Source organism: Falco rusticolus, chromosome 4 (assembly GCF_015220075.1).
Source record: "Falco rusticolus isolate bFalRus1 chromosome 4, bFalRus1.pri, whole genome shotgun sequence".
Taxonomy (NCBI): Eukaryota; Metazoa; Chordata; class Aves; order Falconiformes; family Falconidae; genus Falco; species Falco rusticolus.
The window spans coordinates 99,920,734-99,947,637 of record NC_051190.1 but is presented as its reverse complement, the minus strand read 5'-3'; the positions used below and the strand labels follow the sequence as shown (position 1 = coordinate 99,947,637).

The following is a 26,904-nucleotide window of genomic DNA, read 5'->3' as shown; positions in this document are numbered from 1 at the left end:
CAAACAATCTGCTTCAGAAAACTCACTGGTAAAAGGTGCACAACCTGGGCTTCAGACCAGTGGTTTGGGTCCACCACTGCAAAGGTAAAGATCTAGGTTCCAGACCCTCTCTCATAGGTCACGTATATATTCAGCCAAATAGGTGTTCTGCATAGGAGGCACATTTCCTAAACTAATAATTTCCTCTTTTCCTTGTCTTTTGCATTTTTTCCCTGAGATTATGATATTTTGACTTTCTTGTTTGTTTGTTTGTTAATAATAACCTCAGTGGCCCATGATTTACCTGGAGGTGGGGGCTTGCTTTCCCACTCGGCATTCTCCATCATCTGTTTGGCAAGTCTCTCTGCATTACACTGTTCTCGCTTCTGCTGGATCAGCTGCTGAAGTTCAGTTTTGCAAGTGGTGATGCGTAACTGGTGTGCAGATGGGGATGCTGTACTGCTTAGTACCTGCATAGTCTGTTTCCTGGGTTGAACAACTGTTCCATCAGATGCCTGTAAGAGATAAGCACTTAAAAATAGATGCCTTACATTCCACACACAGATAAATCCTGCTCTTAAGATTACTGGGTCACACCAAAGGAAAATGTAAAAATCTTTTTTAATTGAATCAATTAACAATGAATTAGCATAAAAAAAATTCATGCTTACATGAAAACAATTTAAAATTATCATTTACAGAAAAGCTTACCCACTCAATTCTACCCCATTTGCCTAGTCTGTTCTGTATTCTATTTATAGAAACTGTAATGTGCCACGCACACCTCTATGTCATTAATACAGAAGCAGTTACTGCTCTCAAGACTGACAGAATTACAGGTTAGCTCTTGAACAATTATTTGTTTATATTGGGCTGTAAAAATAAAAATTAAAATGTGAAGTGTCTCCCTCTTGGTACAGAATGGATGCATTTAAAGCTAGCAGAACTTAAGCTCCAGCTAGTAACCAAACAGAAAACAGTGTTCCATATCAAGAGATGCCGCCACAGCTTTGAGGGCTCCCAGCCCATCCTTCTGTAGCCAGTACAAAGTATTACAGGTATGGGATGTTTCAATGCAGCCATGATGTGATACACCAGTTCCAAGTTAAAATCATGGCATCTCTTCTCTTCCTCATAGGGCATGCAATTTGAGGAAAAGTCTTCCCTGCCAGAACAGCTTACCTAAGAATTGGCTAATCCACAAAGCCCCATCCCTTCGTGCAAAGCATATATTTGTTAGTTAAGCTCTTCTGTTGAGGTGACTAAAATTACTTCCATCCTCTCTCAATTCCTATTTCAAAACTAAGAACTCAAAAGTCAGCTACTCTGCTGGAGAACACACCAGGGAATAGCATGACCAGCGTCAAATAACCTCCAAACAAAATAAGAACACCACATCCCTATAGTCCCACTTGGCTTCAAAACAATTGAATCACTTCAGTTTAAAATGCAAAGATAGTATTTTTCAGGAATACCTGTGGAGAGGATGACAAAGTGGCACAAATGCCAACTGAGGACTCTGAACGGAGTGGTTTCCCAGCCTGGATGGCTTCAGGATCAGTAGTTTGCCCATGTCCTTTAGATATTGGCTGGGAGATGTTTGTTGGTTCCAGGGACCCAAACATGCTTTTCCATTCTTCATTTACATTTGAATCTTGCTTTACATGTTTTCTAGCTATAAGCAATTAGGAGGGAGGGAGGTGATGGAAAGAGGGGCAGGGAGGAAGGGGGAAACCAACCACATTATCATGACAACATTCACTCACGCTGGTCATTACTTTCAGGCTATATGCAAGTCCAACATATACGTGCCAGTTTATTATTTATATATAGAGAAAACTCTACTTCTACATTAAGTCAGCTGACAGGAATTTATGAGGCAAACAAAACAGAACACTTGCCACATGTGTGCACACCTCATTAATCCTACAACTGACTCATGCAATAAATCATTCCAGTATAGGGAAAGTTTGCACCTAGAAGGTCACAGGATTAAACTCCATGTGAAAATTTTTACTTTTTAAAATATTTATATATAAATAATAAATACATAGATAAATACATAAAATAATTATTTTTTTTTTTTTTACAATTTATTACAGAACCATAGAATGGTTTGGGTTGGAAGGGACCTTCAAAGATCATCTACTCCAATCCCTCTGCAATGAGCACAGACATCAGGGATAAACTGGTAATATCAGAGTATGCAAATTATTGCCAGTGTCAAATACAATCAGTTTTCTGTCACAATTGCAACATCACCTGTAGATTCAAGAATGTTATCTGTAAACAGGAAACGTTTTTATTTTCAGCATTCCTTGGGAGTCACTTAAAACATAAAACAAAATTTGGGACGAATTTGATTTGGACAAAGTCAGTGCAGAAAAGTTAAAGGCATGAAGACTTTGCAAGGGACGGTTTTGGGTGAAATAAGTCAGTTCAAATACAGACTTCATATACACTCATTTTTAAATCCTGTCCACTACTGACTCCAGAGGATGCAAAAACATAAAATGAAAAATCCTGTGCTTATGTATTTTCCTTTAAATGATATGCAAGACATTTGCAGACAAGCATCTTAACTCTGGAAATAAGATGCCAATAGCTACATGGTTTGCAGATATTTCTGTATTTTTATGTCTAAAAACACAGAGCCTATCAGCAGTGTAACAGAGGATGGATTTACAAGCTTGAGAGAGCAAAGCAGATGCTCAAATACTGTATGGAAGAGAAGAATTTTGAGGATACAGAGAACTGGAACAGTTAGCAGCAAGTGGATTTCAAAGCTGAACAAGGAAATGTAAGAGGTTTTTCAAGCTGAAAGAGGAGCAGGCAAAACAGTAAAATGGGGGTAGATGAGCAGCTGAAGACCCCTAAGGCCAAGAAGCATGTACTTGATGGGTGAGCAACAGTTGGCACTCCTCTGTGTGAGACTTTCAGCATCACACCTAGGCCTCAGTTTTCTCCAGGTTACCTCAAGAAAACACCCTGGATTTTCACAGTTATAGAACTCATCACTTCTTGACAGGAAGCAGACAGAGCAGAAAGGTAGCCTTCATAATTGACACTGTTACCATGGGTCGCTAGAACCCTATTTGTCACAACCAGCTAGACAACTGCTGCATATTACTACTGCAAATGCAGTCAAACTGATTTAAATATTCTCGGGGCAAAACATCCCCATCTTCCGCTGATCCAGAAAGCATTCCACCACATCACATTTCAAATAGCAGCAGTAATCCTGTTATTGCAAACTCAGTAAGGATGGTGATAGTTATGTAGGCTGAATTACTGAGAATAATTGTTGAGTAAGTTAGACTTAATTCTCTGATTCCAAAAGAAAGGCTATACTTTATCTATAAAGCTCACAAAATGTACCAACCACGTTTGTCATCAGGCTCCTGCTTTGTTTTAACAAGATCCACTTGTCTTCCAGTTATTCCCAGAGCTGACAAGTCAATCACCCCTTTCTGACTGCTGTCGTGCAGATGGCTCTGATCCACTATATTGGCTTTAGCTTTATTTGATTTTAACATAAAGTCTTTCAGTGCTAACAGCTTGTCTTCTTCCTCCTCAGTCATCCCCTATAGAATAACAGGAGAGATAGTATCATTTGCTTTTGAACAAGAACATGCATCACAGCATGAAGATGTAAGAAGCAGTAAAATTAATGACTAACTCAGAACTGGAAGGAGAGCGCACAACCCCAGCATTCAAGACAATACTCTATCGCTCATACAAGATGTTAGGTAAGCCGCTGTGGTATAAGAATATCTTTCCTCCTCAAGAACAGGGCTAGAAATAGCAAAAGGGCAGAATAGCATTTAGTACTGAATTGCTGTCTGGTGCGAGCTGCTTAACTGCCACCTAGGCCGTACCTGGGGCCCGCAAGCCCTAGGGAAAAAACAAGACACACTCAGCTGCAGTTCTTCCTCTTCCCAGATCTCAATACTTTGTATGGGTGATTCTTTGTGCTTCCCTCTTCATATAAAAGCGTCAATACTTTCCAGCTTTGGTTTTGGCACTGCATGTTTCTCTCTTCCTAGCGTCGTAGAATGGTTTGGGTTGGAAGGGACCTTAAAGATCATCTAGCTCCAACCCTCCTGCCATGGACAAGGACACCTACTATAGACCAGGTTGCTCAAAGCTCCATCCAGCCTGGCCTGGAACTCTTCCAGGGAGAGGGCATCCACAGCTTCTCTGGGAAACCTGTTCCAGTACCTCATCAACCTCACAATAAAGAATTTATTCCTAATATCTCATCTAAATCTACCCTCTTTCAGTTTAAAGCCATTACCCCTTGTCCTATCACTACAGGCCCTTGTAAAAAGTCTGTTCCCAGCTTTCTTATAAGCCCCCTTTAGGCACTGCAAGGCTGCTATAAGGTCTCCCCACAGCCTTCTCTTCTCCAGGCTGAACAATCCCAAGTCTCTCAGCCTGTCTTCACAGGAGACAAATGCATACTCCTTTATCCGACACAATACACAGCACACGTTCTGTAACACTGCTACACCACAGATGTGTCAGAAATTTGAGATGTATTTTTTTATTTTAAGAACTTAGGTTGTATTTGGGAAATCCAGACACAAGGTTGCCCTATTTCTGGCAGATCTTTTTAAAATCTTCCTTAACTTTTAAAGAACTTGTCCTACAGGCATATACTAAAATCAATGAAGCTAATCGTTTGAAGTATTAGAAGGACTGGGAGTCCCTCACAGCAGCAACTGTGAGGTCAGGGTCTGTGGAAATGTACAGAGTCCAAAAGCATCTCAAGCCTGACTTTCAAAGTACAAATTAAAAAGAACTACCTGTGAAAGAAGCTTCTTCAACAGCTGTGCAATGGCAGGGTCCTCTGGTGGTGGGCAGTCAGGGAGAGCACCATTCCTCTTCTTTTGACGCATGTGAAGGTGTCGGAAAAGGCTTGTGATATCCTTTGATCTTAAGACGTAATCAAATATGGAACGGCTGACAGGCTCTTTAAGTACACTTAGCAGGACTATTTCTTTATCTATCTGCAATTCAAAAAAAAGAGACCAGTCATCATGGAGCACGATGATAGCCATATAAACATGAGAAAATCTAGCAGTAAATACTGTCATCTCATGCCTAGAGTGTTTGCATTTTTTTCTCCTATCATTAAAGTCAGTAACTGGATAGCTGCAAATATTTATATAAACACCTTCCTCTGAATGCATGTTCTGAAAAAAAAAAAAACCAGTTTCCAGCTCAGTCCTTGTCCTGGTTTCAGCCAGAATAGCGTTAATTTTCTTCTTAGTAGCTGGTACAGTGTTGTGTTTTAGATTTAGCGTGAGAGTAATGTTGATAACACACTGATGTTTCAGTTGTTGCTGAGTAGTGCTTACTGTGAATCAAGGACTTTTCCAGTTTCCCAAGCTCTGCCAGTGAGCAGGTGCACGTGAAGCTGGGAGGGAGCGTGGCCAGAACAGCTGACCTGAACTATCCAAAGTGATATTCCATACCATAGAATGTCACGCTCAGTATATAAAGTGGGGGGAGTTGGTTGGGAGCCACCAATCACTGCTGGGGGAGTTGGTTGGGCATTGGTCAGCAGGTGGTGAGCAACTGTGTTGTGCATCACTTGGGTTTTGGGGGTTAGTTTGTTGGGGGTTATTTATTTCCTTGGGTTGAATTCCTCTCTCTTTCTCTCTCCTTTTCATTAAAATCATCATTATTTTTATTATATTTTACTTTATTTCAATTATTAAATCATTCTTAACCCACTAGTGTTAACTTTTCCCATTTCTCCTCCCCATCCCACCAGGGTGGGAGGGAGCGTGAGCAAGCAGGTGCATGGTACTTAGCTGTCAGCTGAGGTTAAACCATGACAGTCCTAGAGAGATGCTTTCTAGCTCACAATAAGGAAAAAAAAAAAAAAGTCACGTAGGACTTCAAAATTATTGCACATCATTGTGCCAATAACCTAGATTCAACTTCTCTCCTTTCTTGAAAATAAATACATGTTGGTCATGTCAGATTTTCTCCATTTTCTTTCCCCTTTCTGCCAGCAGTCTCAGAACAGTAACCTGGCATTGACAGATGGGATTAAAAGTTCTACTACTAGTATGATGATATTTCAAGCACCGTTTTTCTCTGTCCTACATTTACCCTATGAAAACACCAAGTAGAAGAGCTCTTCCCCTGTGTCAGTCAGATTACCAGGTTTCCTCCTATGTATACAAGGGAATAAGGATGCACAAACATGTAATTAATATTCAAAAGCATACTGGAAGATTAGTAAACAGTCGTAAGAAACTTATGAGTTAGGGCATAATTTAGAATCATTAACTGGGGAAGTCCTTAAAAAGATTGTTCATTACTACTAAAACAAACCAAAAAAAAAACCCCACCAAGTTTCTGTTTTCCCAGGTAACAAATCAATGTCTGTTTGTGTCCAGAGAACATGTCTGGACAAAGTCTTGTAGGCAATGCAGATTACTTGCAGCCCCAATATTCCTTTGAGTTTATATCTTTTAGTACTTGATCTTTGTTGTTTCAAGAGCACATCTTAAGATAACGGGGGCAGGCAAGCCGTATTCATGAAATAGGCCCACAGTTACAGTCCTACAGTTAAATAGCCAAACCTAATTCAGACTAAAATTAGGACACAAATGCTTGTACAAAAGTTGGAATACTCAAAGTAATTAATGGGAGATGTTGGGGTTGGACTGCAATTCTTCCTTCACAACAGTGTCAGAAGACCAGAAGACCTCGTTCATATAACGTGCTTTGCATAGCTGTCTAAATGAAAAACAACTTCAAAAGTGAGTCCAAAGTGAGGACTTCCTCATTGCATTCTAACTCAATGTTACCCTCTACTTGCTTACTATATTTAGTGTTGCATAGCAAAGAAAAATTTACATACTAAAACGAAGCAAGAAGTGAAAAAGACAGAAATTTAACAATCAATGCCTAAAACACTGCACAAGGTGTCTAGGGAGTTGTAAACAAAGAAAAATACTATTTTGATGAAGTTACCACCTCCATGGTTTACAAGAAAGTGTTAAACACATGAGGTACTTTTCAATATAAGTACTGCAACTGTTTCTTATCTATTTAAGCACTTGAGAGATGCATTCTGCAGGTCCTAAAATTATAGCAAAGATGCCTATATGATCATACTAGCAGCATCATGCAGGTCATTCCTAGACATGTGCTGTTATGATATGGCTTAACTCATTCACACAGAGAGCTCTGCCCTTACCCTTGGCAAAGCACTGAAACACAGGAGTAGCACTGCTGAAATCACAAGCACAGTAATCACTACTTAACAGACTGTTCGTGTTTTCAGAGGGTCAGGCCCACAGTTAAGTATGTTAGCGGGGCAGTGCTGGAATACTCGATCTTGTACATGAAGGCATAGAACTCAGAAACAATTGTTTCACAGCCAACTTTTCATGCCTTTTAGACTCCTAGAAACTAGCATAGTATCGCGAGAGTTTGATCGTAAACAAGGCAGAGGGGCTTGAACCAAAGACATATCTGTTGATTTTAGGCTTTGTAAAGCGTTCTGCAATTGGCAGCAAATTTGTGGAAGCAGTCTTTCAAACATAGACGGCAATGCCCATTCTTCAATGTTTGCCAGCAAGTATCGAAGAACTATATCGTCTCTAACCTTAACTGAAAAAACACAATCTAATATCCTTATCACCAGGACCACAGCCAAGACAGACTTTAAGAATTCTAACTGGTTTAGATACATACACGTTAAAGTTATTTAAGGTATTACCTGTATTATTGGTTGCGTGATAAAAGGATGGAGGTATGGCATGAGCTTGCAGTAGACATCAGCAATATTCAAATACTGTGCTACCACAGTGATAAATCCAACTGCACCGTAACGTATCCAAAGATTAGGATGACACAGGAAAGGTGCTGAAAAAAAATTAGGCTGTTAAAATACATCATTCATGTTAAATAGAGGGGAGCATCCTATATATGGCAGCCTATGATGACATTTCCTTCCCCCAGAATTATCCCCAAACTGAGTCTTCCCTACTGCAGGGCACCAAGGTTAAAACACTCATACTGAGAAAATTATTTCATTGTGCCTGTGCTGGTCAGCTTCCTTGCTGTTGCCAAACAGCATGTTTTTCCTATTTATTCATGTCAATCCCTAACTGTCAACTCCAGATCTGCAAAGACGACTAATCAAAAAATAAGCCTCAACCTTATTCCAGACAATTATGGAGAATCCTAATACCAGTGATTTTTTTTTTTTCTTTTTAGAGTAAATACTTTATTCTTTCCTTCTTCCCCTCTCTTCCTTGAATAGTCACTACTCGTACTGTAAGACTCAGAAATCCATTTCAATTATGTGGGTTTTAAGAAGTTGTGATCGAGGGACTGTATCTAGTCATGAGATATATTCACAGATCATCTGCCTCAAATTCTGAGCGCATTTGAAAAGCCATGACATTAGGAAGAAGCAGGCTACATCTCCAAAGATCAGTTGGTATTTTCTTTTCCATAAATAGCTGGTAAATCTTGGGTACACCTAAATCAAATTGATAAGCCTGATGAGGAAGGAGAGACCAACTCTGTATTCAGGGTTCTATTGAGTTAAATGGGGGGTTATGGTTTTAGAAATAGGATGAGAAGGGATTGTCTGAGGGACTGGCTTCCCTTCTTCCTCAAAGGTCAATAGGTAAGAGTTTGCAAGTTATGTGCCTGATCAACTTCCAGAAGTAACAAGGAGGTTTTCTTTATAGGAGGTTGGCATGAAGAACAAGGAAAGGCCTTAAAGCAGGAAGTTTTTGGACTAAGTGTTGTTTGCTGCTGTCCTGTATAAAATCAGAGAAGATGCCTCCAATTTGTTCCACCAAAATTATTATTTTAGAATTGGTTCTGAGCACTAACATGGTCCAACTAGCAATAGTTCGTTAACACAGTTTTTGTAGATTCTAAAACAGTACTATAGGTTTGCACATTGGACAGCTAAGCTGGCTGCAAACAGCTTTATGTAGTACTAAAATTTCTTAACTAGGAAAATAAGGCATTCTCCAGTATTCCAACTTACCAATATCACAAGCAAACTCGTAAATATGTGGCTTTTGCAACAGCCCCAACTGGCACATACAAGTAAGAGCATTGAGGGCTTTATAAATGACAAATTCTTCAGCATCACTGAGACCTTGCTGAAGTAGAGGTTTCAGTATCGATGAGCTCTGCCAGCCAACATAAGCAGCAACACCTGAAACATAAAAAGAACACATAAAACCCCAAAACTAGCACTTCCTTGCCTTTCCTCACCGAAGTTTAAAATTACTGTCCCACAGAGACATCTCAAAACAGATTATTAGTCATTAGAAAAAAAAAAAAAAAAAAAAAGGAAGCTGCTTTCCATTAAAGTCAGACTAATATTCTGAAAACTGTTTGATAAAAGCAGATCCTTGTGCCTGCAGAGGTCCTTCCAGAAGCCAGGCATAGATGTCAGCACACAACTGGCCAGCAGAAGCCTGAAACTGCAAGGCAACACCAGCAGCCTAAGGGGCGGGGATGCAGTGCCTGCATTTGTACATGGAAAGGACAACTGAGCAACAATGAAAGTCTCTGCTAGCAGGATTTTGTCTTTTAACTTAGCAGTGACTGTAATTTGGAAGACCTGAAAAGACCGAACTGGATACTGGGCTAATTTTCAGCAACAAAAACCTATAACATACATTCACTTAGCCACAAAATAAAGAGTCAGTAATAGTCAAAAAGGAACTTACAGAAAAATCTTCTAAAACTCTTCCAGCCTGAAACGGCTGCAAGATTTGCTGTTTAGTTAACTAGTCTCAAATTACTTGCTGGCATGAAGCCACTTTGACCCTAGTTTCAAAAATAAATGCAATTTTTAAATAACTTATTTCAAAATCTTAGAAGGAAGCCAAGACCAAAAGCAGCTAAGTGAAAGTAATTCCTTTGAAGCTGCTGGGTAAAAACGTATTAACCGCATCTCAGTAAAAGAGACTGCTTTCCTATCCTTCTTCCTTTCCCATGTGAAAACCACCCACTGGCCACATGAAACTGTCATTTGGAAATGCTTGTTTGGATTAGATAACCCACGTACAATAATTAATCTCTGGCAATGGTCAGGGAGATGGACCTTGTCAATTTCTATCTTTCCTCTAGCTTTACATCCATCAAGTGAACATTCCTTCCCAAAAAACAACTGAGCAAGTCCTCTTACTGTTCTCAAGAGAAAAAAAATGAGGTTTTCATTTAATAGCTCAGGCTTTTTGTTGCTATCGTCATTCGTGCTACATAGCACAGACTGTAACCGCCTCTGCTTCTAACTCAAGTTGTTTGGGACTGATAAATACCACAAGATTCAACGTCCTTTCATCAGAATCTAGATTAAACATAAAATTACTTTATCATAGTAAAAGTGATAAAGTTATAATTAATATACTTGCTCATGTATTAATGCTGGGCTTTGCAACTAATTGCTAAAAAAAGAAGAGAATAAGGTAGAAATAGCACAGGTAAGAGAAATCCCCTCGGTGCCGCTGTTACAGAAGGGCACGTGCCCACAGCCACAGGCCGTGGTGCCTGTACACACTTAAACACGAGTTTGAACACTCAGTTTTAAAGATGTGCAAAAGCTTTAAGTAAAACAGTGTGAAACAAAAATATGAGTTCTGAACTTTATCTGAATTCTTCTGTGGAGGTTTTGATACTGGGACAGGAGGAGGAGCAGCTAAAAATATAGTTTACATGTCTTGACTTTCACATTTAATTGCCTCACATCTACCTACATGTCTTTTGCAAGAAGGCAAGACACTGTGACCTGTGCTTTCACCACCCCATTGCTCCTTGCAAACAAATTCTGACAAGTTATTAGCATCGCATCTTGTCAGGGCTTGCCAGCACAGCACTTTGTGGCTTCCAGTCATAATGTAATGCGTGCCTACCATAATGGCCCTGCTGGAAGTTTGACCATGCTCTTTTTTTCTTGCCTTGCATCTGAAGTACCATTTCACCCCCCAGGTACTGCAATGGAAAACCTGGTCAAGAAAACCTGCAAATCCTGAGTGCTGACTCTCAGCAATGGTCATGTGGAATAATTTCCAACATTCATGGAACATTACATAAACTTAATAACAATTTTAAAAAATCTTACCAGTGATGACATCAGCTGTTAAGCTTTCTGAGATGACAGGAATCTTTAAGTGAGGTTTTAAGGCATTAAAAAAATGTTTCAAATTATAATTTTAGGCTATACCAGTACACAGTTTTCATCATGTGAGCAGGTCTACTGAAGTTAATGGGCCCACACACACGTGAAACACTGCATCTACTAGACAACTTGCAAAAATCTTAGTATTTACTTGTCACAATTCAGCTTTTTGAGTTATTTGCTTTAGCAAAGACTCAAAAATAAAAAGCATTTAAAGTTTATTGTTTATGTTAATCCAACTTATACTTAAATACCTCAGTCTCATTGGTATTAAGTATCTGGACTAAAAGAAAAATATACTTGTAATTACATTGTTTCATCTTCACTCCCAATAATTCACCAAAGTCTTTTCCTATAAATTATAGAATTCTTTATAAGAAAGGACCTTTATATGACTGTTAACAGTTTCCAGGATATGCAAAACTTATTTACATTATTATCTCGCTACTCTGTTTGGCTGAAACCCAACATTTACCAACAATGCTGTCAAAGAAAGCTCCTCGAAGATGCCAGTCATTCTTATCATTTAAGAAAGTGATCATATGAGATAGAAGAACATCATTGGCTTTCTGACGTCCAAAAAAGACACAGAGACGCGTTATTCCATTTTCCATCAGTGTCTGTTTCACAATATTCTCTGGGTCACTTAGCAAAGTCACAACTTTCTGCTGAACCATTTCATGCAAGGCTTGCAGCTCTGCAAGAGACAACACGATGAACATTTGGGTTGGCGAGAAGCATTATGTGCAGGCGTACTACCTGCTGCTAAAAGAGCTACACTCAGTAAGATGGGCAATGCAATATAGCCTCAACAATTCCAACAACTAGCTTACCAAAGACTTCAGACTAAGCAGGAGGTGGTGGCAAAGCCAAAAAGTATAGAGATGTGAGACATTCTTACCAAATCAATAAATTCTAAACTTGTCATAACTTCAACTAAGATGATCCAGCTTATTTCATATATATGTAGGTGAAATGCAGATGTGAAAAACAAAACAGAACCATTCAACTGTCTTTCTTCCTTGTGTTACTTCTTTCATGTCCATGCTATTTTGAGGGGTAGGGGACAGTACTTCTTAGAAATACAATTCATACTATGAGGCTTCCTCTGTCACACCTCAGCAAATCTGAGCACCCCATGCTTTATGTGAAGGAACTCAAAGGGGATTTTTTTATGTTTGGTTTTGGTAGGTTTTGTTTGGTTGTTGTTGGGGTTTTTTTAAAGTATCATCCTACAACTAGTTAAGAGATAATTGAAACATGCCTTTTTCCCTACCAAATGGAGTATGTGTGGGATGTTTACCAATTATGATTAGTCACAGATTGATCTACTTAGCCGAAAAGAGAAATGACAGTTCTTAACCACAAACTCTTCCCAGCTTAGAAGACTTGCCTGGCATTGCTCTGGAAATTTATGCATCACTGAAAGTCACCGGAGCAGACACACAGGTCACTCCTTCCCAAGGGAAAGGAAAAGAAAAGCCATCCTTAGGATTTTAACTCATTCTCTGTCCTACAGTTACAATAGCACAGATAGCAGTGTTACCACCCAACGGCATCCCAACATTCAGCTTCTTCAGGCAAAAAGACAAGAACTGCCAGGCATAGGAACAGAAAAGAAAGAATGACTGAAAAATACAGTACTATACCTATGGTAGAATCTGACAGTTTTTTTCAAAGCTAACACTGCTTGCCACTTCATCGGAAGCAGTATTTGGAACATAGCCATGTTTTCACAGCTGACTTGTTTACAGGACTGTGAGTGAAGCTGGATACAAAACCAGGCAGCCAGCACCACAGTCAAATACCTTGGGAACTTTTGGAGAAAAGAATGCCCATTTACACATTTTTTTTTTGTCTCTCACAATGCTCAGAACAGAGGTGTCTGCTTCTGCACGAAGCTGCAACACACATGCTTTGATACTAGTCAAGGCAAAGCATTCTTCCCATTTAACAGGAAGGCTAAGCTTTAAGAGGTGAGGAAGATTAGTACTAACTAGGAGCTTTGGCCCATGATTTGCTATTATAAGCAGGCAAGGTAAGCAGAAGTGACATTACCTGTGTCATAGTTATCACTAGGATGAGAAGTTTCATCCATTTCTTCACCATTTGGCTCATTTTCCATATTGAGATTTTTCAACTGTACCAACTCCAGAAATCTCAGAGCTGTTTCTGCCAACAACGCTATGTTTTCTGCAAAGGAAAACATTTTGGTTAAGAATTGTTCTACTTTGCCTATTTACATCAGTCTGACAATCCCCCCGATGAGGGCTTATAACCGTTGACAATACCAGTCATGATGGACAAATGGAACTGAAATTACACAACATTCTCTGGTCAACCCACTTCTGTTGGCCTGACTCCAGCAAAGCTACCAAGTATATTAAATCACACGGTATTTTGTCACAAAAACAAGGGTAGAAATTTTAAGTATATCAAGTGGTAACAAGGACTAACTTCAGACTTCCAGAACTAGCCCTAAAAGCCACCTAAACTCAGGCTAATGACTAAATAACTTGATAGAACTTAAAGGCAAATTAACCTGAACTAACTAACATGCCCACATGGTAGACTGCAGCAAAACAACCGCAACAAACCACTGTGCCAGGATATGTGTCCTAGAGAGTAACAACAGGGTTACCCCTAAGCGCTGGATTCCACTTTTAGAGCATTTATCCCCAAATCCATCCATGTGATTTAGCACCGTTCTGCAACGTTTGGAAGTTGCTAACGCAACTCAGGCTATGTTATATGGGTCAGGCCACTGCTGGCACAGGAATGATCCTGTTGAGGCAGAAGACCCACTTAAGCAGCCATTCTGAGTGTCATCCAAGACAAGAGCAGCGTGCCAATGGAGCCTGTCCACAGCCCAGATCAAATCCTGTTAAGTCACCCCTCTGACCACTATCAAAAAGCGTGCTATAGTAACACAAGTTAATGTAATTATTAGACTACCTTTAAATACATTTATTTATTTGAAATTGCTTTCTTAAAAGAAAAGCTATCTGAAGTTAAGGAAACTTAATCAGACTTAACCACCTACAGTTCAAATAACTTTTTCAAGTTTCAGAAAATATTCTAGTTGTACTCAGTTTGAAAATAAAGTCAAAACCACTGAAGAACCTCTGTGTGAGCAGGTGCAACTGGAGTCTGTGGGTACTGAGACCTGTAGCCTTTTTGCACTTGCAGATAAGGAAACTGCATTTTGTTTCTTCTATTTCAGCTTATTTAACAAGTTCAGCTTTATATTAGTTTGTTTAAAGGTTAATTCTAAAAAGACTATAATTTTACAAGATTTGGGGTTTTTTTCTTATCTACAAATAAAAGTGAGTCATGAAGAAAACTGTTCTTTCATAAAGCCCTAAATGATCAAGGTGACCAAAAGCTGTTGGTTCCATTCATTAACTATGCATTGTCTTCAATAATTAGTTTTATCAGCTGACTTAGTAAACAAAAGAAAAACATCACCGGGAATTTTCAACTCAGTTCTACATTTATATCCAAAACAAACCAACACACTTAAAAATATGCTAGTCATGGCAAATAAGGGTACATACTAAATAGCAAACACAGGCATAACTAAAAAGTTTCTTCCTGAACCAGGCAGAACTCCTATCTGAATATCATGCAAAGAAAACATCTGCTACACTATAAGGCAATCTATTACATAACAAATAATGTAACTTCAGCCCCTAAATATCAAATTTCATTTTGTGAAACTACCTCTGAAGCACAGCAACACACTGATGCTTTTAGTTCCACATTTATTTCAGTTCATTCAGGCTGCTCTAAGCAAACAATCTGAGCTAATGAGATGTGAATTAAGGTAAATTAATACAAACAGCAAAAGGCAGGCAAGCTCAGAAAGCCCTGTTCACATATTTAGCTACACAAAGACCACCTAGACAAGTACTTTTCTTTGTTATGCTCTTGCTTATACAGGGAATAAAGCTGGGGGGCTTCCCTGAGCACGAGGCTCTAAACTGACCCTTACCTTAGCCATGGGCAGGCCTGCTGTGTTCTGCATCCAGCCTAGCCCAAAGCATATGTACACATTCTGTAAGTTGCTTTTACATGCAAAACTACAGAAAAGAATGAATGTTAATTTTAAAGACAGTTAATTCATCTAGCAGAGAGCAAACAGGTTTTGTCAACTATTTAAAATGTAATTATTTACTCTGGGTACAGATCTACACTGGAAATCCACCTGTTAGTATAACTTAACTCATTAATTATTAAGTTGCTGCCATCACCTGCACCAGTTAGCTTAAGTGAATACAGGTGTCTTTACCTGCAGTCATTTATGAGACTTCTGGGGAGATTTACTGAAATAGAAACAGCAAGCTCTGTGATGATTTTGAGCAGAGGAGAAAACAGTTAAGGAAACAGAGAAAAGCCCAAGACTGGAGTTTTGACTGGATTTCCTCTTACCAGCATATGCAAGTCTGACGATGGTGGCTTCATCCTGGGCCAAGTGTGCAATGCCTGGCAGAATGTATTCTGGGTAAATGTTAATATCATTGCGTGGCACCTCTTTGACGAGAGCAAGAACTTTAGTTAGTGTCCTCACAGATTCTGCCCTCACCCTGGGCACAGAGTCGTTGCTGAAATGTAACAGATAAGGAGTAATACGATCCAGAAGAATCTCTACACTTAATCTTGGTGCTAAATGAAGAATCAGTTCCAAAGCGGCCAGTTTTGAATCACAGTATTTCAGAGTCTGTAAACAGGAAGTTATCACAGACACTAGAATAACCAGCCCATTCTCTTTTGTCTCTCCCTCGGCTTTCTCTGTGCGATCATGCCCACAGAGATTGTGAATGATGTTATCCAGATCTTTACGTATGACCAATATACGCTCATCTGCTGACACAAATGTTTCCTTGGCAAACTGGGCCATGTAAGGCTGAAGGAAAGTGTAAAATATTTCAGGAAATGCATTGTTACGTTGCTGTTTCAAATAATCTTCAGCTGCTAAACGTTTATCTGGCTCGCGATGGACCATCTGAGTGACCTTGAGAAAGGCAGAAGTAGGAGGGAGTGGGAGAGAAAGATTAAAGGTTTAGACATTTGTAATACATAAACAAAACAAAAAAACCCCAAACCAAACAATAAATGATTTGTCACCAAAGTAGGTGAAATAGACTACAAACGGACCACACACATGGTTCTAATGCTGTAGTCTATCCTTACCAGTTCTCTGATACTGCGGTCTTCAATTTTGTTTAGGACTTGATCAGGGGAAAAGAGGCCATTTCTGTAAGCCAAAAGCTGAGATAAATCAAACAAGGGTACGCCTTCTGTGAAAAGCTCTGCTATTACACAGCCTGGGGAACGAAAAAAGAGTCAAGGATGTCAGAGGATTATAAACAGACACTTTAACTTCACTTTCTACATGTGGACAAAACCAAACTCTATGCAACTCTTATTTGCCTTATTTTTAATTGAGCTAAGTCGCCACATTAACTTGGGGAAAGGAGATGCATCTCAGGCTCCAAAAGCTGGCTTTTACACTTGATCCTTGAAATATCTCCCAAGTATTTTATTTCAAACATGCCAACAGTAGAGGAGTTTGCAATTAGGAAACATGAGGCAGTGACTTCAGCCACCTGCCAGCTGGAAAACACACCACCCGAAAAGGAAGCCGCATCACTGTCACGTGGAAGAAGAGTGCCAGTAAGTCAGCATGGATCAGGCAGTAGGTCAAAATTAAGCAGCCCTTTTACAGAAGGTAAGGAAATAACCTCTGCTTCCACAGTGATGCTGGGAGACTGCACAGATTCATTCACACAAGCTCATAAGCACAGTGAGAAATACTACAATTGCCAAACACAGCCCTCCCTGTTGTATGACACACAGTCTTTCCCAAGGTCCCACTCCCGCAGTTTGCTCCCAAGGGTCAGCATCTTGCTTTATCAGTGGAGTGCCCTAGAAGTCTGGCCATAAAAGCAGCTTGTAAAATGAAGTAACCGTTACCTTTAAATTCAGGTTTTTCAATCACTTTAAGAAAAAAAAAAAGCCAAACTTAGAGCTTTCAAAGTGCTGAAGACAAGCCCGAGACCCAAGACAAGCTCCCACGGTCAGACTCTTTAAGTATTTGTGAGTGAGACTATGACAGCAGCTTAGTTAGTTATCGAACCTCCCACCTGTGGGGAAAATGAAATGAGAATGGGCTTCTAAAGCCAATGTTGCCACATTGCCCTGAAAGCTGTCTCAGCCCCCAGGCAGCTGGATTTTAGGTGAACCACTGATTGGCTTCCTCCTCTTGGGTCCCATAAGGCATATGCTATGTGTCCCAGAACCTCAGCCACAAGATGATGGTCTGTGGCTTTGCAGAACCATGTCTTCCTCAGGGCAGAGTTGAGCCATAGAGAACAGTTTGTGACTTCCCTCCTCTGATAACACGGTGATGCACTTATGTAGCTTGCTGTATTGTGTCTCTACTTTTTCTGTGAAGGAAAGATCTGGGGTTGGGTCTTGCCTAAAAAAAGCAAGTTTTTCCGCATGCTGTTCTCTAAGCCCACTGTTAAAAAAACAAACAACGAAACAACCCCCCAAACCAAAATAAGGTTGTCTGCACCCCAACACACAATCATAAACACACTGCTTTCCCCTGATGGGTCCAAGTACCTGCAGAAAAGATATCCATGGCACGTTTTAGCTCCCCTCTTGTTCGTTGGTTGCTGTTTGCCAGGTCTACTAAAGGAGTTGAAGGGTCCCGCATGTTTTCCAGCTCTGTAGCAAACATACTGCCATCGACAAAGCGCTCGGGAGCAATGTAACATGTTCTCCTCCGTGACGTGTCAAAGAAATAATTGAAGTCAGCAGGATTGTCTTCAGGAAGGTAAGTTGGCTTAAAACTGGCAAAGTCAGTTAAAAGAACCCAGTTCCAGCTAGTCACCATGATGTTCTCAGTTTTAATATCCCCATGGCGGACTCCAGATTTGTGTGCTTGGTCCACCGCCGTAAGGATCTGGAAGGCAATCCACCTTTTTTCAATGTTGTTCAGGAACGGCCTGGTACTAATTCGATCATAAAGGTTGTCCCGCACGTACTGTCTGAAAAGCATGGCGGCCTTCTCGGACAGGGTCGCTTTCTGGAAGGGAAGGCAGTTCTGTGCCGAGTGCAGCCTTATTTTCAGCTCCTCCAGCTCCTGCTTGTAGCTCGTCAGGGGCAAGGTGGGGTCCTGAATGGCGAACACCTTCACCACCACCAGTCCCTCCCGGTGCTTGGCGCGGGCGACCTTGAAGAAGCGGGTGCTCCCCAGGCTCTTGTCGTATTCGAAGTCGTGGATGTCAGAGAAGTAGCTGTCCACCGAGAGGATCTGCGAGGGGGCGATGCCAGCCAGCTGGTTCCCCATGGCGGCACCTCCCCCCGGGCGCTGCCACCGCACCGCGGCTCTCCCGCGTCAGCCTGGGGAAAAAGCACACACAACGCGCCCTTCGCACCGGTCGCAGCCGCGGGCTCGCCCCACTGCCCCCGGGCCCTCTGCCCCGGGCCCCCCGCCCCGGGCGGGCCCTGCCGCCGCGCCTCCCACCCCTCCGCAGGCCCCGCCGCCGGGGCAGCGCCGGGCCCGGGCCCAGCGGAGCGAGGCGCCGCGGCGGCGGGTCCACCGTCCGCAGCGCTCACCGGCGCGGCCCGCCCGGCCCAGGCAGCGCCGGGACCCCCGGCCCCGACGGCGGGACGGAGCGAGGCGGGACTCGGCGCGGCGGAACCGGCACCGTGAGGCGGGCGGGGAAGGGGCGGCGCCGTGAGCTCACGTCCGGGGCCGCCCCGAGCCCCTGGGGAAAGGGGCCGGCGGCGGGAGCGGCCTCAGCAGCGCAGCCGGGGGCAGTGCCGCGGGCCGCCCTGGGTGTCTCCTGGTGACCTTCTTTTTTTGCCGGCTGTGTGCCCTGGAAGGGCTGCTTCTTGTTTTGTGCCTTGTAATGGGAGGAGGCGGCAGCAGCAGCACGGTCATGGCCGGGCACTTCGCTTTGTTTAGCAGCGTCGAGGAGGACCCGAGGGGGATACAGCATAGCCGTTGATATTTATTGATAATTCGGTATCATTTCTGCTCCTGTGAGGTGGGCACTGGGGCAGCGCGAGCCATGTGGAGCAAGAAGGTGCTGGGAAGAGAGCGGGCGTGTTGGTGGAACAGGCCTCAGCTGCATCAGCCAGCACCTTCCTTCTCTCTCTGGGCAAACGGAACTGCTGCCGTTCCTTCTCCTGATGCTCGGCAGACAGAAAAGTCTGTGGGGCTTTTGTAGATGATTTCATGGCTAGTGCAAGATGACTTCACTGCTAGGTCTGTCCTGACAGGGTTTCATGTATCTGAAATATGAGAAAAAGGCTTTTCATAGCAAACTCAGAGGGACACAAAAAGGGCGCCTTTCTTACTGTTCGACCTTAAAGTGCTTGAGAGCAAGAAGCCCAAGGCAGAGTTTGTTCATCCTTCCCTTTGCTTTTTGCCTTTGCCATGTTGTACCTATAACAGGTGACTGAAGAAGTGATGTTTGGGTCCCTCGCACCAGTGCCTGTACAACCAAAACCTGCCCAATATATGATTTCCACCAGCCATGCATGAGGTCACTGAATCGCGTTCTCTCCGAAGAGGCTGGGGCTGTGCTAGCAAGGGCTTCCTGCCAGCAGGACTCTCCCACCGGCAGTTGAAACCTGGATGTTCACCATGTCCCAGTACAGAAATCTTAGCCAGGCCTAGCGTTACGGTTAGGACTAGGGTGAGGAGAGTAAGAAAGAAAGCTACGGGCAGGAAATAGGTGCCTAGGCGCCTTCTAGAGTTGTAGCTTGCTGCTGGGCCCTTTTTTTCTCCTTGGGATGCCATGATACGGACATAACTGTTCCACTCGCAAGACCTTTACCTGGATGGCAGGCAGGGTATACATCGAGTGCTGCTGAGGGGGATCTGGAAGAGAAGGAAAACAGTCACTCTTCTGCTCTGCTTGAGGCTTGGCAGGTCGGCTTCATGCTGTAACACTGATGCTCTTGACCTGCTGTTTAGCTCCTGTCGTAGCAGGTAGAGAAGGGAATGTGGAGTCGTGACTTTTTGACTGAGATAGCAAGCTAATGGTACCCTGTTCTGATCACTCTTAATCGCCTAGAACTTCAGCCCCTCCTTTTAGGGCATGACATGGGTGGAGGCAGCTGTGTGGACGGAGTAGCTGCTGAAAGTCTGTGGCTAAACTGGACATTGATTGTCTTGTCAGTAGGTGGGTGATCAGCAAATCTTGGTTGGCTTGTCTGCAAAACAGTTATATAGAGGTTGCTGTCTCTGATGGGGAAAGGTAGTGGATTTAAAGAAAAATTTTCTTAGTTGAATCAGATGCATGGAGTACCAATTCAGAAGACAATATCTGAGGCTGTTCAGTAAGCATAAATCCCATGAAAACTACTTCAATTATGTTCTGGCTGCGTGTTCAATGAAGAACAGAACTTCCGTTCATGCTGTGACTTACTTCATGCTCAAATCATTGAACTATGACTGTAGTTACAGCAACCCCTAGTTAAGGTTTTGAAACTATCAGGGTTTGGTCAGAAGGCAGCCAGCTCACCTTGATGATGTGCCTATCATGCTCTTTGAACAGCAAACATGTTACTGCTAACGATGTTGGAGCCTACACCTCCCAAAACTGAGTGCACAAGTGTTTATGCTTCCCCATGACCCAGCACCCATCTTGGTTGTGAAGGGATGCCAGAGACTGCATAGTCAAGCTCCAGACTTGGCTGGAGAGGAGCATCTGTCAGCCACTGTGGCTTAGCTGTGCTCTCCTCCCTTTGCTCATAGGAGGTAAGTTCAGTTTTCAAAAGCGGGTGGGAGGTTTTGTAACTCCTGTAGGCAGACTTTGCTCCCAGCTAAGGTGTTACTGTCTCCTAGCTAAGACATATTGTCTGTGCATATGGTTGTGCTGGGCTAAAGTCACAGTTTAAGCCAGTTTTTCAGCCACTTGTCTTAGGATGACGGCCTCTGCAGCGCTGCCGGGCGTAAAGCATGAGAGGGCAGAGGTGCTCCGGCAATAATAGTTGCACATTTTCATGCACTCTAATTGGAGTTAACTCTGGTTAAGCTAAACTGGTCACAATAAATGGAGAAGGTACACTTGTGGCTTCAGAGCAATCAAATTGAAAAAAATGAGTGGCTTGTGTATATGCTCTCCTCCTACCATTCCTCCCCTTCCTAAGTTATATACTTTTCAGGTGCTTCTCTATATTAAAGACTAATAGAAAGGAAAACTTATCATTTCACTACGGTGTCTTTGGTCAGCACTTATTCAAATGTATGCAAGAAGTAAAGAGACACTTTGCAGTTCCTGTTGGCTACACTGAAGTTAGTGGAAGTGAAATAGGCTGCCAAATACATTGTCAACTTTTTCCCTCTCTCCCAAGTCTGATTCCCTTCTAAAGCAAACATCCATGGGTACCTATGGAAATGGTTTTGCCTTTTATCATGTCTTGAAAATGTCAGAACTGTGCTGCTTTTGCAGAGTTGAACTTCGATACAGAAAAGCAAAAACATATTTGTACTAGAAATCTCATTTAAATGGTGGACGAGGACTGAAAATACCCTGGAAACTCATTGTGCTCAGTGTTATACCCTACAGACTTCTATCGTTCCTCGCCCAGTATCAAGAATTTGCCCCATATGTAGAAATTCATGGGAAGGGATCAACATGCAGATTGTTTTAAAATAACAGGTTGTCTGTAACAGGGGGAAGAATTGTGTCTGTGAATCACAAAAAAATGCTTCATCAGGCAATGAAGGAAAAGGCACAGGAGACATAACTCTTAAGGAAACTCCAGGGTTTATGGAGGTATTCATGTGGTATAAGGGCCCTTTCTGAGAAAAGGCTTTGTTCGTTATCTCAGGCTGCCAGGCTGCAGAGTGATTATGCCTTAAATTGTAGTGAGGAAGCAACTAGCACTAAATCTGGCTCTCTGAGCTCACCTGCAAATGAATTCTGTGCACACCTGTCTGCAATGAGGAGCATGCCCAAAGCCTCCACATCTTAAGTACTGGGGAAGAAGATGATTGTCTCAGATGAGCATGGAGGGAGTAAACAGCTTGATGGAGTGTGGACTAGCTGCAAAGGTGCTTTGCTGTATGTAGACATATTCCAGAGCAGAACTTGGGTGGATAAGCGATTGTATATAATCAGCACTTATGTATGCAATAAAGGATCTCGCTTGGAGTCTGTGATTTCATATGCCACAGTAAGAAACCAAAACTGATTTGAAAGAAAAAAATAGGTTTAATGAATCTCCACTCTAAAGCATCTTGGAATAAGAGAGTTTCTGAAACTCTCAAATCCATATGTTTTATTGAAAAGGGGCTTGGGAGGTTTTCATTTAAATGATTATGTCAGTGTTTTGGGTAACTTTTTGCTTTTTAAAAGGTTTATTGATCTATCAGTTTACTTAATCTGAACGGTGCTTTTTTCATTACTAATTTCCAAAGGGAGTCAAGATTTGTTCATCTTGTCCCTGATAAGTATGTGCAAACGTTTTAAAAACCTCCTGCAGCACCATTCTGCTCTATCAAATATTCTGACAGTCTGTCCTGCTGATTTAGCATGACTTCACCGCATGTGATATGGCAGTGATCCGAGGGACTTAAATGGGTAAGAGAAATGGTTTATAGAATACTTTCTTTAAAATCACCTAAAGGAGGACAATTGCCTGAAGTTTAGCCTCCAGACTGACGTACTGACAGATTTGTTCCCTAGCTATGTGCTAATTGTTTTGGAATGAGAATCACTTGCTCCTGGATGCTTCTACCAAAGCAGCATGTACAAAGTTAATTCCATAAAACTCAGCAAGAGACCATATGGAAGGGAAAAGTGATATTTATTTTAAACAAAGTTGATTTCAGTTACTAACATATTGTGTTATAGATGTCACTCCCTTGTACTCCCACACCATGTACTCGGAAGCATCAAGGCGTGTGCATGATACTTTCACACAAGCTTTTCTGTTAATGTTTCATTCAGACAAAGTTTAGTATTTCTGCCACACATAAAGTTAAACTATACTAGCATACATTCCCACCATTAAGTTGTACTAGAGCAGTTTTCTTCAGTGTCTGTGGCTACTTTTAACTGGGGGGGGGGGGGGGGTGTTTTAAAAAGAGAAAGTGGGAAATCGTAAAGCCAAGCTCTAGTAACACCCTAAACATACCTGTAAGCTGTTGGTAGTGCTTACCAGCCACCCCCTGGCAACCAGAGAAGAGCAGGAAAAATGTTTTCTTTTACAGAACTATGGAAATTCACAGGGAGAAATGTCAGCCCATTTCAAACTTGAAGTAAAAGTCTAGTAACTCATTAAACTCAAGGACTGACCTATGTTAACTTTCCCCCTTCCTGCCTTTGACTCCCCTGTCCGAGACTCTGAAATGGCTGTTCCGTATTAGCCACAAATCAGCTAATAGCCATCTTTTCTTGGCCTAAGTCAGCTCCAGTACCAGCCAAACACCTTTTGCTCTTTTATGTATTTATTGGGGTTTTTTTTTCAAGACTATGGCTATTTAGTCTTCCTCAGAAATCCTGGGTACAGAACCAAAGCGGCGCTCCCAGGCAGTGCTTTATTGAATACGTACTGAGCGTGTTCTTCCATAAAAATCCCAACCCTCTGCTAAATGAGCTAATCCCGGCAAGATCTGAGTCCGCAGGTTTGAGCCCGGGGGAAGAGTCGCGCCCAGTCGTCAGGCGCGGTGGCACTGCCGCGCCGCCCCGCTCGGATCCGCTCCCTTCCCCGCGCTCCGCCCCGCCCCGCCGCCCGCCGCGCCCCGCCCCGCCGCCCGCCGCGCCCCGCCCCGCGGCCCGCCGCGCCCCGCCCCGCCGCCCGCCGCGCCCCGCCCCGCCGCCCGCCGCGCCCCGCCCCGCCGCCCGCCGCGCCCCGCCCCGCCGCCCGCCGCGCCCCGCCCCGCCGCCCGCCGCGCCCCGCCCCGCCGCCCCGCCCCTCCGCCCCGCCCCCCCGCGCCGCTCCCCGCGCCGCTCCCCGCCCCGCCCCGCCGCGCCCCGCCCCGCTCCCTTCCCCTCCCCTGCCCTCCGCTCCGGGCAGCGCCGCACCGTTCCGCTCCGCACCGCTCCCTTCCGCGCTGCCCTGGCCGGGCGAGCAGATGCTTCACACCCCCCAGGGCTCGGGGGCTCCCGTCCAGCTGTGACCTCTCGGAAATGCGAAGTATTTCCAAGCAAGCGGACCTCTGCGGAGAGGTTTCGTGTGTTTCATCTGTTTAGTTTGTACGCGGATTAGAATGGGGGAAGGCCCAACAGAGTAGCTAGCACATTTCGGAAGTCAGTTTGTATAGGCAGATTTTACGGAAAGCGGAGACCTTCCCAAAACAATTGTAGCTCGCCATTTCCAGGGCTTTGGCTTCCCGTGCCTCACTAGTTCCTGTCTCAGCAGGCAAGAATTTTACCGAGAGAGGGGACTGACTCTTCAAGCATCTACTGACAAAAGGCTGAGTATTATGTTGTAAATGCATGCACATATTAAGCTATCGTTTGCTGGAATTTTAAAGGCAAAAGACAGTATAGAACTGGGCTTGAACATAACATTTCCAAGCAAAGAACAGCAAGCAGGTCCTAGCTGCTGTGAAACCTGGATCTATGTTTAAGTTTTTTAAAGGGGTTCCTCCCTTGCCAGGGAGATGACAGGAGTGTGATCTCTTTGAGAACAGGTACAGTGTGGAGAAAGACTGCTGTGATAACTCAGTTGTTAAGCAAGAGCCAGCTTGCCTGGCACACAACTGGTAGGAGAATTGGAATGGCAGCATCTGGGGTGGTGATGCAGGGCTGGGAACATCTGGTTGGCCAGTGGCATTAGTTACAGGAATGTCAGCGAAGCAGGCAGTGAAATAGTTATGGCCAGTCCCATAACTGAGCACAACAATTGCCCTCGAGGCCTGTGTGTGAGAGCAAACACTGTGATGCTGGGTTTGTCCCCATGAGAAAGGAGCAAGAACAGAACTGCTGCTCTTCATGATCTCCGCATGTGGACACACAGTATTAAAAACAGTTGCATCTTACTCTTTCAATGGCAACTTCCTGGCAGAAGCAGTAATGTTTATGCTGTCATATCAAATAGCGCCCTTTCTTTTCCGCTCTTACCCTTCCTCACTGAAATACTAAAATATCAGGTAAAGCCATTCCTGGAGTCTTCTGTCTTGCTGGAGGCAGAGTTTATGTTTGGCTCTAAATCCCAGTCTGAATACAACATCTAGTATTGTCAAAGATTTTGGTTATTCAAATTTGAGAGGAAAATGGTTGATTCAGGCCCATCTTTAGTGAATGATCTATTATCAGATGCCTGGGATAGTTGTATCAGAGCATAATTACATAAATCTGTGCAATATTAAGTTGTTATCATTCTTGCTTTATGATGAAACACATGGCAGTTTCTGGTTTTGATTAGCATCTCCATTACCTGCTCTCAGTAAATAGATTTTTTTTTTTTAAACAGAAATTGGCACGCATATTCACCTTCCACACAATCTAGTTATCCAGCCTGCTTTAATGTGTGCTGCAAGTAATAAATGAGCAGCTGCCATGGCTACTGTAGCCATACAAATACAAAGAAAAGCTTTTTAGTTTTTAAGGAGTGGCTGGAGTCAGGTAATTAACCCTGATTCCGCTCCTTGCACACAAAGCGCATGGAAGGAAATGCACAGGGCATCCCTGTGGGTTTTGCTTTTATGAGCGCTACTTCAAGGACTGCAACATCACTGCCATTTCTGGGTACAGCGAGAGAGTAAGAAAAAGCAAGGCTAAGTGCTACAATGCTCAACAGAATCCTCTCTAGCAAATCTAGTTGTGATTAAGTTGCTGATAACAAAGGGGTCTTAAAAATAATAGATTCATCTGGAGAGCATCCTTCTCCTGCTTCCTTTTCCCTGTTTTTCTCCTTTGGTCTAGTCTCTCCACTGCTTCAAGAAAAGCATCTCTAATGCGTCCAGGAGTGTGAAGGTGTTCACCAAAAGATTTTGCAACTTTTCTGAGCTCTTGGCTTTTTTCATATTGATGCATTGTCATTTATGCATCTTAATATGCCACTCCTATATTTTTAAAGAATCCCTGATATTATAGAACTATTTTAAAAATCACTTTTTTAACAGGCAGGGTAAACCACATTCTCATATGTAGCAGATTATTATTTTTCTGTCAGCTCACAGTAAGAGGTCTGATTTCTGTCTGCCACCTTCACTGGGAAGTTCTTGGTTTCCTATAATGAGGGTAAAATTGGGTCCAAGAGTGTTAAATTATATCTTCTCCAGCATAGAAGAGCACACCCAGGCTTTCAGCCATATCACTATATTTGCAAACACCAGTGAAATTCTTTTTTTGGTCTCACTGAGCCATGACAACATGATAGTCTCTTAGAGCTATAGATTGGATTTCAGGACAGAAATTGCTTCTACCAGCTAGTTCGAATTCTTGTAGAGAGGCAGAAATTCAGCCAGAAACTTGCTGCAAAACTGTACATCCTGCTTGAGCTGTAGGCCAAGAATTGCAACCTCTGTCTCAATAACAAAAAACACTTACCAGGAAAGCTACTGATATTAGTTTATTGGAGCATATTTTCTCTTGGTCTTTTTCATGTCCCATTCAGAGCTTACTATTCCTTACTTCACTTGCCTCTGAAATTCAAACCGTTAGTGGTTGCTCTTTAAAAGACAACAATAATTTTAATTTGCTATAAAATTAATCTGAAGCGGAAGTTGCATTTTCATTCATACTTTTACTGTTCATCTAGTA

General features: G+C 42.7%; 1 protein-coding gene across 1 annotated transcript in view; it reads right to left on the bottom strand.

The window, feature by feature from the left end:
* Positions 1-18,894, bottom strand: part of PIK3R4 (phosphoinositide-3-kinase regulatory subunit 4) — a 28,713-nt gene extending 9,819 nt beyond the window's left edge. The window contains exons 1-12 of the mRNA XM_037385280.1: positions 18,791-18,894; positions 17,792-18,574; positions 16,355-16,488; positions 15,593-16,175; positions 13,220-13,354; positions 11,637-11,858; positions 9,017-9,190; positions 7,727-7,872; positions 4,788-4,991; positions 3,362-3,563; positions 1,455-1,654; positions 284-494 (exon numbers count right to left, since the gene is read on the bottom strand). Of these exons, the coding sequence (XP_037241177.1) occupies positions 284-494; positions 1,455-1,654; positions 3,362-3,563; positions 4,788-4,991; positions 7,727-7,872; positions 9,017-9,190; positions 11,637-11,858; positions 13,220-13,354; positions 15,593-16,175; positions 16,355-16,488; positions 17,792-18,521 (2,941 nt within the window). The 5' untranslated portion in view covers positions 18,522-18,574; positions 18,791-18,894. The remainder of the gene's footprint in view (positions 1-283; positions 495-1,454; positions 1,655-3,361; positions 3,564-4,787; positions 4,992-7,726; positions 7,873-9,016; positions 9,191-11,636; positions 11,859-13,219; positions 13,355-15,592; positions 16,176-16,354; positions 16,489-17,791; positions 18,575-18,790) is intronic.
* Between the last annotated feature and the right edge of the window lie 8,010 nt (positions 18,895-26,904).